General features: G+C 38.0%; 1 protein-coding gene across 1 annotated transcript in view; it reads right to left on the bottom strand.

Moving 5' to 3' along the window:
- The window catches only part of hap1 (huntingtin associated protein 1), a 47,901-nt gene that overhangs the window by 11,339 nt on the left and 17,017 nt on the right, over positions 1–19,545 (bottom strand). Inside the window, exons 3-5 of the mRNA XM_055009807.1 lie at positions 11,207–11,230; positions 8,265–8,576; positions 7,012–7,200 (exon numbers count right to left, since the gene is read on the bottom strand). Of these exons, the coding sequence (XP_054865782.1) occupies positions 7,012–7,200; positions 8,265–8,576; positions 11,207–11,230 (525 nt within the window). The remainder of the gene's footprint in view (positions 1–7,011; positions 7,201–8,264; positions 8,577–11,206; positions 11,231–19,545) is intronic.

Here is a 19,545-nt window from a genome sequence, read left to right as displayed (position 1 = left end):
AACAGTATATAACAGTACTTACATCAAATCCCTTAAACACCCTTACTACCTGCTAATTATCACTGACAAATCATATCAGGGAGTGCAGCAAACAATAATCATAACTGACAGCAAACTAGACCCTAAGTGGTGCACAATTAGGGTCATAAAGCATTTTGTGTAATTATCAAAACACATTGTGTTCATATCAGGATCATGACAGGATTCCAGCTGACCTTTTTTAAATTCAAAATGGAAATAAACTGACTCACATGAAGACATATTTTTATATAATAAATGTTGGAAAATATCCTTTAGTTAGTACCATTCATTTGAAAATAAATAATTTCAAAGATAGATGAGTTATAGTCCTTTAAATGTTATTTCATTTGATCTGATATATATATATATATATATATATATATATATATATATATATTTTTTTTTTTTTTTTTAAATTGACCCCACTGCCCACTCATTTTCAAAAGCAGGCCAAATCAAGCTGAGCATCCCTGCTATAAATTAACAAAGGTTAATCAGATAATACACCCACTTCCTTAAATCCTATTGTTCTGAAAGTGGATTGCAGCACCTGTACTAAAAGCAAAATCTAAACCAGGACTATTGTCAGGTACATTCTCATTGACAAAATAGAAACCCATTCATGGCAGATTCATTCAAACAGTGCAGCCAAATATCAGATCATTGCCATCTACTGTCCATTTCATTACTGAGTGTCAATCTGCCCCAGGAGTATTAAAGCAAACTGCTTCTCATTATTTCCAAGGATTATGCTGTTACAACTGATAGTCAATTCAGGGTTATTTTAGATGCTTCATCTATCAAATGGCGAAGAAGCGAAAGAATCCTATCCTTCATTTTTTAGCAAACGCTTCAACTGTACATCCATCCGAGTCCCACCAGAAAATACCTGATCTATTTCCTCTTGACCTGACTGCCACAACACAGAGAAGATCAAGGAAAGAGGTTTCACTATGCCAGCAAGAGGTTTTAGGGTCTAGGTTGAGCTAAATCCAGGCAGGTACTCTGAACTGCTACCCTAATGCTGTTCTAATGGATAAACCTTGCTGACTTAGGCACACTTATGACGTCTGTTGTGTTGTGGGGGGTCAGACGGGCATGGATGAGCTCCATGAATAGGATTCAGATTGATCTGCATTGTTCCGAAGCTGGACTCTTGACAAGATTGGCAGGAGCTAAAATTTTCCGAGTATAGAACTGTCTGGACATTTCTGTCTTCGGTGTCAACAGATTTTACCGCGGTAATTGTACATATACGTCAGTGTAAAGATATATGTGGACGTTAAAATCATATTAAGATGTTAGCCTTCCTAGCTTAAAATACTTGCAATATAGACAGATTCACACAATGTCCAGCACAAGCTTATGCAAACGTAAAATTAAAGCTGTCCAGAGTGTCTCATTTTCCTGGAGAGGTGCCCATGTCGCAGTATTCGAGCAGGTGCCAGCCACATACCTATTCAGACAAAGAACGCCCCATACAGAGAAGACATAACGGAGACTCCCTGCTCACACTGAACACAGAAGATCAGCGTATTCATCTTTATAATCCAAATGCATTCAGTAAAAAAATGCTGCAACATGACTATTGAGTGCAAATGTGAACTGGTACAGAGAATAAGCAAATATCCTCAAATGATCTTTTGTAAATAATACTATTTTTTGCACACATCCATTTAAATGTACAGTGGAACATTGCTTGAGGCATTCAAGTAAAAGCAAGGATACCTGAAATTTCTGAATTGGAACGAGGGCAGCAGCATAGTTAATGTACCTGCAGTTTTTGCTCCTCAAAACCACAACTGTTTGCCAGGAAGAACATTCAGTCACATTTGACTAATTTTCACAAAAGCAGTTTCTTCCTAAAAATGTATCATACTAATTTAGATTTGTTTCTGCAGATAGGAAAAAATGGAACTTAAAGTAATTAAAATGCTATTTGATAATTCCATTCTACTGGCCTATATAATGCAGACAACAACAGGCATTCAAAATTATGCCAGTTACAATTGCTAACATGTACACACGGCTTCATTATGCTGCTGCAGTGTATATGGACACGCACACACACACACACACACAGGCTCAGTGACCTTCACCACACTAAAAGGAAACACTGAAGCGACATTTATTTACAAAACTTTACATGTCTTGAGGCACTTTGTTTTAACTAAATCTTGGGACAAGTGCAGCAAAAACAAGCATTTTAACGGAGGACAATCTACATTTGCATGTATCTTCCATGACATCACTGCACCCTGCAGCACATGCAGGACACTATTAAGTATTAAAGCGCTTAGATAACAGAGACCTAGAGAATGCAATGTACCACAGAGCACAGCAGACAGCAACCCCAGATAACATTTGGGCAAAGTAACCACATTGACTGTGATCCTTTAAACTTCTTGCAATAACTTACTTCTACATTTGCTTAACTCTCCTATTTAAGCATGCAAATCACTGATGAGTCTGTTCTGTATGCCACCTGCCATATCTTATGCCCTGTCACATCAAGCAATGTCACATCTCACCTTGTGTCACCTCCCTGCAGAGCCTGTCATTGTTGTTATTGTTATTGCTGTTGTGGCATTTCTTCTCCTCCTCCACTATTTCATCCCCTAGACTGGATGCACTCTTGTCCTCTTCCTCCTCCTCAGACGATGAGGAGCTCCACACCTCCATGGTGACCGAGGAAAATCTGCTTTCCGTGTCTCCGTCCATGGGTCAAATCCCTCGTCCTTCTGATTCTACTGTGTGCTAGATGTGCTGTGAGACATCAGTTTTGTCTCTGGCATGATTCTGCTGGCTTGTGTGTTTGGGTAAACAGTATCCACTAGTCTACGTGAGTGGGTGTATCCACTTGTGTGTGCAGGAGAATCTGAGCTGCTCGGTGTTAATATATAATCCCTCAGACTGTAAAGCCATCTGTCGTCATGCCTGCCTCCGTTCACCTGGCCACGTTGGACTACCGGGTAAGAAAAGAGGGGACGAGGAGGAGGAGGGGTAAAGGAGGAAACAATATCTAAACCATTAACCATAAAACCTGATGTTGATCACACTGAGTCCCATCAGTGAAACACGTTCAAGACGTGGCTTTGAGTAAAAAACTAATTTAGGGAGGGAGACCTGATGCAGTTTAAGAGGATGCTGCACAAAGCCAATCCACCCCTGTGAATTGAGGGAGATGGTAGGTTCCGCCTATGTCAATGGCTGCTCTTTTCTTCACACATACATCACAGCAGATAGAGAGGGAGCTCTGCGTAATACCGGTGCAGACAGAGCCACACCCACACAGGCCTGATGGAGGCAATAGTCTGTATACAAAAATCAAGTCAGTGCTTACATGAATAATTCATTCCCAAATACTTGCCTTTCTGGGGGCCATTTCTTGACATTTTTGTAGTAAAAAAATTAATTCATATGTGATGATGAATGGAGTTGCTATAATTGAATAATAGCAGAAGATTGTAATTGTTTATATTATTAGAGCGACCTAACATACAATAAGGCTAAAAGAATTTCCAGTGACTTTTCAAGTCAAGTCTTGTGCCACCATGACAGTTATTCTACATGCTGTTATCATATTTACTGTCCAGTATGACCGTCCTGTGCCCTTGCATTTGCTACCCCAGACACAGCAACATCTTATAATCAAATATTAACATCCTCATTAATTTTTCACCCACAAACTGACTCTTTGCAGGTCAAATGCTGCACGCAAGAGACAGCAGAGACACAACTTCCGCTGTCTGTGTTATTATATTTCTTGTCTTTGCAAGCATTTGTTAGTCCCTGCAGAATTAGATTCTCAAATACATATGGGTTACATGCAAATCCTCATCTAGAGGAGTGTTTCAACCACTACAAGTTAACAACTCAGTACTGCAATAACAAAATGCTTCGAGAGAAATAGATGGTTATAAGGAAGTAATGTTTTGAGGACTTTGGTCACAACAGCAAATAAAGGCATGTAAGTGTTTGGTCTTTAAGGCACCGAACAGGAACAAAATCAAAGCTAAGTCAGTGTTTTCAGATAAGCTTCTTTAGAAATCATATCACCTAAACTATTAAGTCAAACATTAACAACTGTTCATACATTTATTAAATAAGAAGTATTCATCAAGGGCACGTTGCTACAAAATCAACAAACCCAGACGATTATGCACAGTTTCAGTAAGATATTGACAACTAGAGGCTTAGTATATTTACTATGTACTATTTCATTCGTACAAGTCTCTGCAAACAGTCAGCTGATGTCACTGATACGTATTTATGAGTGGGAATACCTGAGAAGGTCATATGCCACCTTGTTTTGGCTCGAGGCATTTATAGAAATAGAGCCCTGCACAACTGAAATGCAGTGCTCGTATTTCTGATCTAATAAATAAACAATCATTATTTATTGAAGATCACAAATGCTTTAATTGCAGTCTGCCAACTACCACTTCCAAGAGTCAAATGTGCAGCAGGACAAAGCCTCTTTAAAACCAGAGAAGTGAGCTCTCTTTACTGCTCTTTTTTTTTTTTTTAATCAATTATCTATTTTTTTAATCTTTACTTGATGAATGTATCACTGTGTTACTAGCTACAGATATAGTTAAACAATCAATGAAAATTGCAATTTGAAATTATGCACTTAGCTAATCACAAAAGCTGCAGATTAGGATGTATGTTGTGCAGCATCTGATCCAGGGTTTAAACCATTTTGTCAACAGTTTAAAAAACGCATGACAGTCACGTTTTCATGTCATAATTACATGTTGTCATTCTCTTACACAGTATATATTGAACTGAAGCTTGACTTTGAAAGAATATATTGTAAATTATATCACAATGTCTGCCACAATAATCAGTTAATTATTTTTCCCAAATTCTTCAGTCCTAGTTACTAACTTTGTCACTTTGATGTAATTAGAACTTTTTTGCAGTTTTCGTTGTTCTCTGCTGTCTGTTTCTAATTGAAATGATGCTTGTGCAGAGAGAGTGAACCAAAGCAGTGACGCTACAGGCTGTAAAACCAAAATAATGAACTAAAAAATGCTACAAATGCTCAGAAGAACTGAGAGGAACTTCTTATCTAGGTGGGTCCAACACCACCTATGGCCAGGACTCCGGTGGTTGAGCAGGTTGTCCACTAATCACAAAGTTGGTGGCTCCTCCATGCGTCAAAGAAGTAACTTGTGGTAGACTACACTGATAAACAACACCATATGCCACCTGCCAAAAAACACTGCAGACTGGCACACTTGGCACATTCTGCATGAATCAGGTTTGTTTGTCCTGTTCCTTAAAGCAACGTGCGACTTGGCATCAGCTAGGTACAGCTTATTAAGCATTATGAGGACACTACCATACAATCTTAGATCATCCTATTACTATTAACTGAGGTATCCAGGAGTAGAAAATACCTTGGAGTGTTCAGATCCATAGATCTTTCCCATTTAGAAGTAGGCTGAATTATCACATTTTATACATATGCATAGTGGCCCCGAGTATTTAATTGTTCTGCAGAAGTTGTACAGTAGGCATGAAAAAAACAAAACTCAGAAAGTGCAAATTCAGTACTATATATATATATATATATATATATATATATATATATATATATATATATATATATATATATATATATATATATATATATATATATATATATATAAATGTGGATTCTGGTAGGAGAGAAGAGCACTTTCTACTACAAGCATACAAGACATGCAAAACTATTGCTGAATATTTGCAAATATCACTATAAAGTAAATCTTGAAGTAATTTGGACACGCGTCTTTGTTCAAATATTCTGTTCTGAAGTGAGGCTCTCGAACTGTAACTCTCAAAATATACAGCAGAGCGTAGTTAAATATTAAATAATCTAAATGAGTACGTAGCAGAAATGCTATGACTCACTAAATCTTAGAGCTGGCCAAAATGTTTTATGACGATCGATAAAGACAATAAAAATTGTCATTTATGCCTTACAGTAGTTGACGTCTGGACTAACACAACTTTTCATCACATCACATGTCTAAACTCTTCCTATGTTGCTGCAGCAACTGAAATGCCAACATTGTCATCATGATGTCAGAGTAGCCAACAGGATACGGTCTCCGTGGAGCTCCAGGGAGACCACTTATTAAGCCAAGTGACGACAGGTTAATCGGCTTGGCGACATTTGACATCTGTGACTCACAAATGTGGTATTTAAACCAGGAAGTATAAGCGGAGGAGAGAGGAGGGAAGATTAGTCTCTTTATTATAAACACACACAGAAACTAAGTTAATTTTTTGTTCCTACTGAGTGAATTAAAACACTTGGTATTTTCAGAAGCAAGACAAACTTAATACCAAATGTAAGAGCAAAAGCCCACAGCGGGACATTTTTCTGTTAATATGGTCGATGTCTCTTGAACATAATTTCTTAAGACCTGAGTGCCGCAGAGCATGTGGATATTTTAAAAGCAAACTCAAGTCTGGCCTTTAATTCATTTTATTTATTTATTTATTTAGTTCATATATTTGTTTATTTGTACATTTCTACTTTAACTGTCCTTTAACATTTCACTTTTTAAAATTTGTCTTAGTTTACCATTTAAAATTTCTGACCTGCCACTGGTGTTTCCTCTTTACACTTATTCATGATAGCATTTCCTCAGTTCTTCATTCCCTTTTGTTCATGAGTCCTTCATTTACAACACTGACTGTAAAACAGGTTTGGGATGAGATGTTAGGGAATTGGGGAATATTGTTTTATTGTTTTCCTCCTTTTGTTCTGTAAAGCTCTTTGTGAAATTTGTATGAAAAGTGTAACACAAATAAAGTCTGACTGATTGATAAAATATGTCACACCGAGGGCCAAAAAGTCATTTGGGGAATGTGAAGTGGGGCTTTATTCAACAGACCCTGACACTAGCAACTCCATCTGCACAGACTACACAGCATGTGAAATGGAAATAAATGAAGCACTAAAATCAAGTAATAAAACCAAGTACTCACAGAAGTACTTGAACGTCTCTTCAATCTGCTCGTGTGTGAGTCCCAGTATGACTTCTGGTGGCAGCAGAGGGGTGCGCAGCCAGTCGTCATTGTCATATCCAAACACACTGTCTGCTCGGAGAGTGTAGTTGGGTTGTCCCTCTGAAAGGAGGCTCACTATCTCGAGCTCTGGCAGGTCTGAACAAAGGTCTGAGTGTGGAGAGTGTTTGTGTGCACGTGTTTGAGTTGTGTATAAGATACATGAGTGTACAGCATTGTGTATGAGAAAAGACAAAGACAAAGAAAGCAATACTTTAACAACCACAGTGAGGCTGACATGTCACCTACAATGACACACTGCCCTCTGCTGAGAAATGTATGAAACTACAAAACTCTCTTAATTTAAAGTGCACTATATTTAAAGCAGAAGGCAGCTAGATTAACCCTCTGAACCCCAAACGTTTCTGTCCATTTTTTGTTCCTGTCACATTTTTGCTCGTAGTGGATTTTTTCACAGTTGTGAAAGTCTTGTAAAGTCCTGAAGTCTATGGAAACAGCTGAAGATGTCTCTAGAAGTAGGGAGAACTCAAACAGGTCTTTCGTGCAGTAACAGTTGAAAAACTTAAAGAGTATGACAGTTAAAATTCTTTGATTATTTTTTTTACAACAATTTAAAAAAATCCTGTATGTACAACATGCCACCACATGTTACCAATACTGGAAGAATTATGACTCTATATGCTATAGATATTTTACAACTTAATTAGAATTATAATAATTTATTTTTTTGCATGTGTAAAGGTCATCTCGCAGTTCAGCTGAAAGGTCCTTGAGTTTTTGTCATGCAACTATTATTTCCAGCTGAATCAGTAATGGCCTCTCAGTTGAGCCAAGGACCACAGAGTTTTTTGCATTTTTACAGAATCTAGTTAAAGCAAATTGTTTATTTTTGGCATTCTTTTTAAAATTAGACATGTTCAATAATGTGCTTTGGGTTGAATATCTTCATTTTAGGTTTATAATTTGTTAAGTTTCCCAACAGAAAGGTGCACAACACATGATTACAATATTGTCAAAAGTTGAAACTTCAACAATTCTTTCTGTTTTTTCCATTTCTGGCTCTAATAAATGGTGTCATTTTGACAATACATTAAAGTAAACATTCCTTTCAAACACGCCAGTAGGTTTTGGGTCTCATAGGTTTAAGTTACGATCTCATTTGTATATTTATATGTGACACTCACTATTTCTGCTTATCCTTAACCCTGACCTACCTGTCAGAGTGGATACATCGTGGTACAGTCGTTGTCCTAGGTCGCGGAGGTTTCCTGGTGAAGAAAGCTGAAGAGGCTGGGGGTCCACATCCAGGGCCCCCGGCGCCTCCTGCTGCCCCTCATGGAGGGAGAAGGCTGGCTGGGAGTCCAGATGGGCCTGTAGGGGCCAGGAGGGAGGAGAAAGAGAAGCTAGAGGAGAAGAAGAGGAGGGAGTGAAGGCAGGGTGTGACAGCTTGACTGGGGCTGGAGGGTTCAGGGTGAAGACAGACTCAGGGCTGGGAGTCCCACTGTGAGACGGAGGCTTTCTGGTTCCTCAGAGAGAAAACACAGGCAGCCAAGGCATCGGACTCTGGCTGCCACAGGGCGTAATTACTAAAGAGAGAGAAGAGAATACAAAGGGGAAAAGATGACAGAAGAGACATTAGAATGTTTCAGGAATGTGAAAGAATGTCTGACATCGTATTTTTATTTACACATTGCTGCATATTGTATGCATTAGAACATACTTAAAGTGCAACACGGTGAGAAGACATTTTGTTTTAAATCACGCAAGTAAGTAAATCTAATGGACAGCTGGGACATAGTTGCTTAACATTATGGCAGTTTTTGTGTTTTTTTTAACTATTAGAATAATAATAGAACCACAACTGATCAAACAGTAATGCATAGAACTGTATTTCTGACGGTCGGCTGTCTTTTTAAAAATTGAGGTGGGTTGCACAATATTTCAATTATTTGTGAAACCCCACTCTAACATACTGTATTCCTGTGATCACACTGAAAAAATATCACTAGCACAGAAAAACACCAAGTCCAGTGACATGCTGAACTGTATGTGCCATATATGTATTTATATTGCTTTCATGTTAAAAGATATTTATTTTTACAGAAACTCTTACAATTAACAAGTTAAGAGACACAAAGTAGCATAATGAAAATAAAGACGATCAACCCCGGAATTCCCATCGAGACTGCAGTGTCTGATACACATAATTGCATATATTATTCTGCTGTATTTTTCAAACCCCTTTTGTTAAAAAGTCTTTCACTATTAACAGAGCAGGGCCTGGCCTACAGTTTGTGTTTTAGGGTCACAAAGATAGAGTTACCACTGCCTGAAGCTCCACAAAGATCAGGTTCCTCAACGCAACGTTACAGTCCTACAAACACACTGTACAGCAAGACGTAGGGCAGGCATTATGAATTACACACAGAGTCAATATTAACAGAAGGTACAGCTACAAAATAATTGACAGGATCTGAACTTCTATTCTGTAAATTATTCAGTCCAGTTTGTCATATAACACAAATAAACAGTATGAGTCAATAATGCCACCTAGTTTATCTATCTTTGAATCTACACAATCATATATAAACTTTACATTTTGTTTTTAAAGGTAACAGAAGGATTGATATGGACTTTAATACTAAAGGCAAATATGGTAATGTACAATAATGTACTGTGAGCACAAAAAAATAATATTATGTATATGGAAGTGGCCGCAATCAATATAGTCAAATACACATTTAAGTTTTAAACTGGATCCTCATCAGAGTTACTTTTATAGTGTTCACTCTGATGAAGATATGTCTTATGTAAAACATTATTTGCTTTGCACCTTATTCAAAGTTCATAACATCAGCAGATCTCCCCTCTAGATTCTCCATCACTGCCCTTGTCGGCAAAAGCACCAGTTTGAGCTTTTGCTAGCTGACATGTGGAAACCCCTACACAAAGATTTTAACATGTACGCACTTTTATATTAATTATGAAGATATTCTCATACAGTTCAAATAGCTGTGTATTTAGCTGTGTTTTATTGCTAAAATAACACTTCCCTCATTAATTGAAGCTTCATAAAGGTTTCATGTTTTATCCCGGCTGGGAACAAAAGGACAGTTGATATGTCAGCTTAATTATTGCAGTCAATAAAACATGCTGGCCAGAGGGCAAAGGTTTAGGTCCAATTAAAGCAACAGCCGCAGGCAACTACAGTGCAGGCACACGCACATATGCACATGACACGGCTGAAGACTGCAGCTGTGTACACATCCGCCATCAAACACACCTCTCTGACTACACATGAATTAACGACGCACCAGCACCAGTATCACTATGACCACCCCCAGCAGAGGCCCTTTCATCTTATGTCCCTGTTGGTCTCTTCCACTGCATCCAATCAGCTGAGTGTTCTGGTTTGTGGCCAACACTTGCCCATCAATCGTCTCTCTCTGTTTTAGAGATGTCACAGGAGTCACAGCACTTCACTTTTTATATTCACCATTATGAGTATTTATCAGTATGACCATTTCTGACAGTAAATCTATGGAGTAATGTGACAGGAGAGTGCAGGTTCTTACTTACAATTATCCACAACGGAATAACACTCATCTAATACAGACCCTGTAAAAAATATCCTATTTTCATATGTACACAATATGAATACAATGCAGCCTTTGAAAGAGAAAAGAGGCCTGTCCAAGCTTTTGCACGTCAGTTCCAATTTAGCAGTTACTGAAACACATCATTGGTTAGTTGACCATGCAGCCAACTGAGACCCTGTCAGCCACTTAGGGGTGACACCAGAGGGCCTGGTTATTAGCCCTCTCCCCCTCTATTGTGTTCCCATCTTTTTAGCCTTCTAGGCGGGATGCCAGAGAAAAAAAATGTAGCCAGCGGAGTAATCAGCTCGGACATCATTCAAACAGAACATAATGGAGCTGTAGAGAAGATTAGTACACCAACCTCAAAAACAGACAGCCATCCAAAACAGAATTAAAATGCCATCAAGGATTTTTCAGAGTGTACACGCTACCAGGACAGGTGAGACATTAAATTTGACAGAATAAAAATAAATTATTTGCAGGAATTACAGTAAGAAATGATGGTGTTTTGTGCTGCTGACTTCATGGCACACCTGAACTGAAGTACTGCCTCGTACCTTGGAGTCTGGACTGAATCTGAGCTGAAGAGGTGAAGGTTATTTGAAAAGCTCAACACTGGTACTCTGTGCAAACAATGCCCTTCCAGGAGGGTGTGTACGTGAGCCAAAGCACACAAGAGAGAAGAGAGACTGAGCCAGGAGGGGGAGGGACAGAGGACGCCTGCACTCAGGCAGTTCTCTGAGGGGTGCATTTGAGACATGGGGATTGAGGAAAGAGGGTAAAAAAGACACTGATTGTTAACACTTTCTATTCATCCTATCATTAGCAGATTGGATGAGCCACAGTCTGTACACAAGCCAAAAGCCTCTTTTCTTTTATCTCTTGTGTGCAGTCAAAAGAAGACTCAAAACTTAAGTTAAAACAGATAACAAGACAAAATGTCAGTTGTTGTTTTATAATTATTGCAGCAAAGTACAAATGATATACTGTGTTTGGAACATTGTTGAGGGATTCTGAAATATGACAAAACATGAACTACAACAGTTTTCTGAAAAAGTAAAATTAAATTAAGTGGAATTTGGGGCAGGTAACTCTTTGATCCACTTAGCATATTTTGTTGAGTTCATAAAATTAATTTTTATACTGGAGTAAAACAAAAGAATATAACATGAAACATATGTAGTGAAAGAGAAGTACTTTTTGCGTCTTTCACCAGTTCATCCCACAATTTGTTATACCCACTTTTTCCTGTAAAGAACCTATCCTAGCAGCATTGCTCCAAAGGTGGGGTAAATCCTGGATATGTCACCAGTCCATCGCAAAGCTAACACAAAGAGATAAACAACAATGCACCAACAGCCAATTTATAGTCAAGAATTAAACTGACATTTAGGAGGGCAGGCATGGAAAAAATGCACAAACGCCACATAAATAGGCTAGGAGGATCAAATTTTTAAATCCAGAACGTGCTAACCACTGTCCCACTATGCCACCTGTAGCTAAAAATCTAAAATCAATTAGGTTAAAAGCAGTCAATTTTAAACAGCTTTTTTCTGAGGCATTTATTTTTGATGCAAAATTGTTTATGACTGTAATGTAATTAAATTAAAAATTTATTTTCATTTTAATTGAATGTACACACTAAATGTGAGGAGGGAAAAAAAGAGCATTTATAGGCATTTGAATAATGATGTTTAAAATGTGAGCCAGTTTTGCCTATACAGTTCCATGCAGCTTCTTGTTCAGGAACACTTCACTGGCTTTCCCCCGCCACACAAATATAACTGGAACATCCCATATCATCTCCACCAAAACATTTTTAGCAAACAGGTGCAAAATTCCTCAATGTCTAAAACTTAAGTCACTACCATTTTCACAACTTACTTTCATAGCTGGAAAGAAAAAGAAAAAAGTTGTGTTACCAAAATTAGTGTTAATTTTTTTGTATTTTTCCTAACCTTTACGATTTTGTAAAACATTGCATAATTCTATCCAAAGGTTTTGTCAGTAAAATCATGTGAGATGTTTTGAAGGGGAAGCACTTTCTCAGGACTACAGCTATAGCTCTATTTGTAAGGGGTCACAACCCAAGCAGCTGGAGTGCCAATGATTAAATTTTTAACAAGGCAGCAAAGAAAACTGTACAAACATTATAGGCATTTCTTTGGTTACAACATATGTAGTGTATTTTCAAAAACTGTGTGCAAGTGTTCTTGGCAAAAGATGGTCACAATTGAATGTACAACGGTGTTTAAAGTTGATAGACTAAGAAAAAAAAAGACAACTCTGGTTAATACTAAAAATGAAAAGAAAGGCAAAAGCATATTCTTTTGTCTCTCAAACTACAAGAACAAGCTATTTGCTTGCATAACCTGCAGGACGTCTACATCTGCTTTTAAGGTTGTTAATAGAACAGGAAAGTTAACAATACTGAATAGAAAGTGAGGCTGTGATTTTTTTTTCACTTCATCAAAATCTAGAAAAAACATTGATAAGACCAACAATGACAGTAACTAGGGCCTTTGCTTCAAATGCTTTAAATCCCTAGGAGTTTAAATAAACTCAGTCAACTCCAGCATGCAAAACACTTCATACTTCTGGCTTTCAGGACACTAGAGAATGATGCACACATGGTCTTGAGGATTGCTGCCATTGATTAATTAAGAGGCACTAGATGCTGGGCTAAGAGGCTGTGTGTTGCATGTGTTGCTTTGAAATATTTGGTCTGTAGTTTACTTCTGAAAATCTGTCTGCGACTGCGTACAAAGCATGCACAACGGAAAAACATCAAAACTTTAATTAGCCAAGTTCTTTAAAATCTCCAACTCCTCTGCTGAATTTATCTTCCTTTCATCACCAATCTAAACATCAGGTTGGATTAAATATCTTAACATTGTCAGCCAGTAGGATAAGGTGAGCCAACAGTGTTTCTGCAGCTTTGTACAGAGATAAGTGGACGTGCATCAGGTCACGGACAGAGCGCATCATTAAGTCCTCAAACAATCCATAATACCTGCTACCTGCCTACATACACGGGAATCACAAGACATTTATGGCACAATTAAACTGCAATATGATGCCTGACAGGATATGCAACTGATGCAATATTCTCCTACTTAAGTTACAACATCTGTGACACTTACACATAATGGAAGACCACATTGATCGTTTGCTCTATTTCAATCCAAACAAGCAAAGTAAATGTAGGAATAATTTGGTACCAAGGCTATAAAGTGAAAAATATCAGAATTAATAAAACTTCAAACTGACTGCACACTGGGCTGCAAACTTTAAGAGTTAATAAACTATTGTTAAGTTTTATCAGTGACAACCACACACACATTTACGACCAAATAACAATAACAACCCTGTATATTCCTGAGGCACATAAAGTCCACACAGCAAAAAAAATCAATAATCTGCCCTGAAGTGAAACTGGAGCGTCAGGCTGACAACTAAGCCTATAAATGACCTCATGCACTCATTATCGGCAAATAGAGTTGTTCTGAACCACCAGGCTCCATCATAGTCCTGAATTTGAGAATTGTTTGGTTAACCATTAGCAACCCACAGGTACTTCACCAAGTTACCATAAAAGTACACATTTATGAGTCATTTTGTGATATCAATCATAAAGAAGACTCCGGTAAGAGCTGAGAAGAGGGAAATTCAAACTTACGCGAAGACAGTCAGTAAAGCTGGTGTCATCTCATGACTTTGTCAAGTAACAATTTTAAACAACGCAGATAAATTGTAAAATTATCTCTTTACTGATATCGCTTATATGAGAAATGATATCTTTATTTTAAAATATCTGGGATATGTCAGCATAATGCAAACAGAAAGCATCATGACAAAACACAGGTTGTGATGCCAGATACAAAACAAATATTTACATTTGCCACATTAATGATAGCTGGAAAAGCTTAGGAAATGAACTGATACAAATGAAGCAGCTAAGATAAAAATCTGAAGAGCAGGAGGAAAGGGCAGGACTGCAACGAATGATTATTTGAAATGTGAATGAAAAAATCTATCCGTTAAATGTAACAATAAATAATCTGGTAAAAAAGATGACAGCCAGTTAGTATTAGTAACGCAGATGAAACAGAAATAACACAAGAAAAAGAGTACGGGAAACAACAGAGCACCGTGAACAAGAATGTCACCCTGACAACTGGGAGAGCTAAATCTGGACAGCAATTCCACATGAAAAGAAAGTGGTCAGAAAAACCCAAATACCAACCGCTCACCCTCTAAGGAGGACTCTACTCTGTTCACTCAACACATGTCCCAAAAGATCTGCTGCAGAAGCAGTAACGGACGCTCACAATTTTGGTTCAAAACATCAGACACTTAATCCAGCATAATCGCCCTGTAGATCTTTGAGATTTGGGCAGGACAAAACAACCTGTCTGACTCAAAGTTAAAGATATCACCAGTATACCACAAAGAGTGGGCCTGCTGAGTTACTCACTGCCATGACCTTTAAGACAAAAATGCTACTGTCAGATCAAAAGGCAAGGCTGAAATAGTTAATTCAGACTATAAATTGTCATCAGTGCTATCCAAAGTTCTAAATCAGTCAGTAAGCAGGATTTAGCTTTCAAAGAATGGCAGAATGTTGCAAACCAGTATAAAACAACAAGGAGACAGCAGACTCTATAAAGCCTTTTGTTGAATGCAGATTAAACACCTTAAATTATTGTCTTTGATTAATATTATTAGGCGGTCTTTTTCGTGTATTTGTAAGACCTCTGCTGACGTTTAGTTTTCTCATAACCAACAACTGATATGTCCAACTTTGAAAAAAGAAACATAGGAAAGTGTAACTCAGGGCCAAACCAGATCAAATTTGCAAATCTGTATGACATCCATTGTATTACAGGTTACTGTAGAAGAGTTAGTGTCTCAGAGACACTCTGAAAGCCAAACATAAGGGCAACAGATTTCTGCACAACTTTTAGGGCTATTCTCAACTTTTAACATTCTTTGGAGATGATTTGCTAGATGGAAAATATGTGACGCACTTCATAGCACATCTTGTTTCTCTAACTTATAACCTCCTTCTTCTGATATTAAAGCTAAACAAACCGGGAAGGTAAATTATTATTTTAAGACGCTGCCATCTGTAATGACAGTTACAGTATAACACAGGCATGTTCAATCCTGCCTGCATCTTATATTATGATGCACATCATACACTTGCTTGAATTAATTGCAAGCCCAGAAACAGTTGAAACATAAAAGAACAGACAGAAAGGAAAGTCTACCTTGCATTGTCATATCTGACTGAAAATGAAACTGCCTTGGAATATCTAATCATCAGGTTCAAAAGTACAAAGAGACAAGCATGAAGTTAAATTTAAGAATTCCCACGACTGATTCAACTATAAGAAAATGATCAAGAGACTCAAATAGTAAATGGAAGAGTCAATCCCTCATTCACTAATTTCTTTTTTTTGTGCACAAATCACATAAATTCCACAAACAACATTAATTTAAGTTGTGTTGAAATGACAAGCACCAGGAGTAGAGGAAAACAATTAGGTAAATGCTTTGGTGCTTGATGAACACTAACCGAGAGAGGCTGAATACGGGAATAGCAGTACATGGGAGAGACAGCATGCTAATATGCTAATAACACTGGAACAAACGCAGATACTGTACTGAGAGTAAAACTGTATTTAAAAAAAGGACTTACAGTGCCGCTGCAGAGGTTATCTTAGCATTTGGTGCTCAGTGTAGCATACTTCCTTTAGAGTATTCCCGTCAATTTAAACACTCTCTGCTGCTAGTGCTGCTTTACCGGCCGGCTTCTGTCCAGTCCTGAGTGTATCCTGTCAGAAAGAGAGAGAGCAACAGTGAGGCAGGGTGGAGGTGGGGCTGAAAGGGGAAGGAGAGGGGAGGCGGTGAAGGAGGAGGAGGGACGTGCAGAGAAAAAAGCGTGCTGATTTACCACAGTGTGAGCCTGAGACACAGAAGCAACTTAAAAAAAGGACGATAGAAGTCTGTGAGTCAGCATGCGCTCACGTTATTCTCATATAGCAGGTTAGGACTTCCCTCTTCCTCATGAAAGCAGTGATTTGCAAAACAAATAATACAAAGATCCAGGCTATGGTCTCAACAGTATTATACAAATTAGATTTTCTCCTGTAGTTCAACCTTTATCACACTGCCAAGTCTGTTTCCCAGCACTGCTGGTCACTGATTTACAGGCAGTAATCAGTGATTAATTACTGGCTACCTAAGACAACAAAATTAAAAAATTATTCTAGTCTAGTCCAGCGAGTGAATGTCTTATCTGCTTTATGCTTTATGGAATATTAGTGGAGACTACTTATAGGACAACAGTAGTGGCATGTACAATAACTTGTTTAACATGCAGCTCATAGAGAGGTCACCACTCCTTGTTAAATGAGGCTTAACTTAATACCGGGAACAAAATCACTCTGTGGTGGTTCAGAAAAATCAGCAAACAAGGATGCTGGAAACCTACAATCATCAAAGCAAATAGATGACTGTAATCACTGTTCTTGTCTTTAAAACAACCAATGTATGCATCAACATAACATACTGACACATACATGACTGTAACACTGTACTTTAATTTTACATTTTATTTACTCCTCATTATTTATGACTATTGTTACTTTTATTGTAAGAAATGTTTTTTTGTCATGTCTTGCTTGTTATTGCACAGCCTTGTGGAACAGTCCTTTTGCATTTCAATGCCCATAGTGTATGACAATGTGACAAAACTCTTCAATCTTGAATTAATAGTCACTCAGTCTTGTGTATTGCCATATATACTAAAAAAGGGGCACAGTAGTTTCTGTAAGTTTACTCTTGTTCTAAAATAGCACAGTCTGCCACAGTCATGACATCATAGGAAATAGCTAAAATATTCAATTACATCACACAAGATCTTGCTCACAAAACAAGGAGCTTAAATGTCTGAACTTTGCTGAACTCTGAGCTGAATCCCTTCCATTATGAGCCACTTCTACACTCAGCAAACTTGTTTAGTGGCTGACAATAGCAGCAAGAAATGTTTATTCCTGCAGAGTATGGAATTTGGACATTAAAAAGCAAAACCACTTTTGAGTCAAGAAAAAGATGTGCTGAAAATTGCACTCCAGTCCATCAGGTTTCTATCTTGTGGCACCAAAAAAACTGTCATTCTACTTTGGTTTAAGCCAAACGTCTGTATGCAATTCCTCAAATGGTTTTTTAGAAATCGTTTGATCAAAAAACAGGTTAAAAACTGAATATTTTTGAGCAAGCAATTGATGCCAACTTGCACCACTTGACAGTCTCTAATGCAGTGCTACAGACAGTATTTAATAGATGCCGTTAAATAGCTGTCACTCTATAAGGCTGTGTTAATAACTTTTAACTGTACTTTAGTGCATTTTGAAAATGTTTGCAGTTATTCATTTTAACAGAATTCTTTTAAAATTCAACCTTTGTGAATCTTTTCCTAAAATAAGTGAACATTTGTGTGAGGACTTTAAGATCCAAACAAGGAACCCATAGAGAGAGAGAGACAGACTGAGGCAGATTAATCATTCTTTCCCCTTGGCTGAAGGCTGGGCGTCTTACTTCATATACCTTAGACTTTATTTTAGCTTGTGTATGGGTTAGCTGTGTTTTCCATTCTGCCTGGGTTAATGCCAGTATTTCACATCTCCGTCAACACTATTGAATACACAGTGAATAAAGTGCAGATTAAACACAAAGGTGCTATTCATGTCCCTGCAGTTTTTAGTGTGTACAGAGGGTGCACCTTGTGTGAGTCTGCTGTCTGAGTGTACCGCAAAAATAAGAGGTACACAAAAGCTTTTCTTACCTCAAAACCACCACCTGAACAAGAAAACGGGACTCACCATATATTTTTGTGGTTGTGACAGAGAAGGAGGTGGAGACTAAAGGATGGTTTTACACAAAGCCTATGTGGTTTAGCCAAATAGGTGAGGTGGCACAAGCTATAATTAATATTACATAATAATACCGTAAATACCGTGACCAGAGATTCTACATTTCACGTTTAGCACATTAGCTAGCATTAATATGGATAAGATAATTAGCTAAACTCCAGGGAGGGTTCCAGCTAGAAGATAACTAGCTAGCTACAAACACACAAAAACAAGACAAAATTACGAACTTTAAATAAACTACTGTTTCATTTACGTGTAACCAAAGTGTCACTGAAGTTATGACTGAAGTTTGGACGCTTGTCGGTTTATTCGGAGGATGTTAAAAAGCACAACAACTAGCATCAACACCTCCCTCCACCCACGGACATATCCCACCCTCCCGCAGCGCCGTGGAAATTTCCCTTCAACAAAGTTTCAGAAACAAACACCGAAGCGACAGGACAACAACAGAACCGTCAGGAAGCGATAAAGAAAACGGAACAAGTTAAACTTACATGTTTGGTTCATTTGTTTCTGTTCAAGGTCGCAGTCGGCGCTGAAGTTTCCCTTCAGCAAACTTGAAGCTCAGCTGTCAACGGCCGCTCTGACCTGCGTTCCGTTTGGTCATGTAGGCCGCAAGGCATCATGGGACGTGGAGTTTTCCAATGAACTGTAAACACAGCAGTAGAGATTTACTGTTTTCTGCAACTGGTGGTAGAAAAGAAGGAAATCTGAACTGAATAATCCAGTAAAGTGTCTACATAAAAATAAGGGCAGCCATAATTAAGATAAGATAAACTTTATTGATGCTTCACTGAGGGAATGTGCCTGTTAGAGCAGCTAGATACAAATAATGCATGGGAGAAGCAAGAAAACAAAAACAAGAGTACAATAAGACTAAAAACTAAAGATTTAATAAAGACTATGTACATTTTTCCACATGTGCAAATAAGGCATGTGCAACAATTCTGAGTATA

The sequence above is a fragment of the Amphiprion ocellaris genome, chromosome 4 (genome assembly GCF_022539595.1).
Source record: "Amphiprion ocellaris isolate individual 3 ecotype Okinawa chromosome 4, ASM2253959v1, whole genome shotgun sequence".
In the NCBI taxonomy this organism is placed as follows: domain Eukaryota; kingdom Metazoa; phylum Chordata; class Actinopteri; family Pomacentridae; genus Amphiprion; species Amphiprion ocellaris.
Note: the sequence above shows the minus strand (reverse complement) of the source record. Positions and strands in the feature narration are given on the sequence as shown.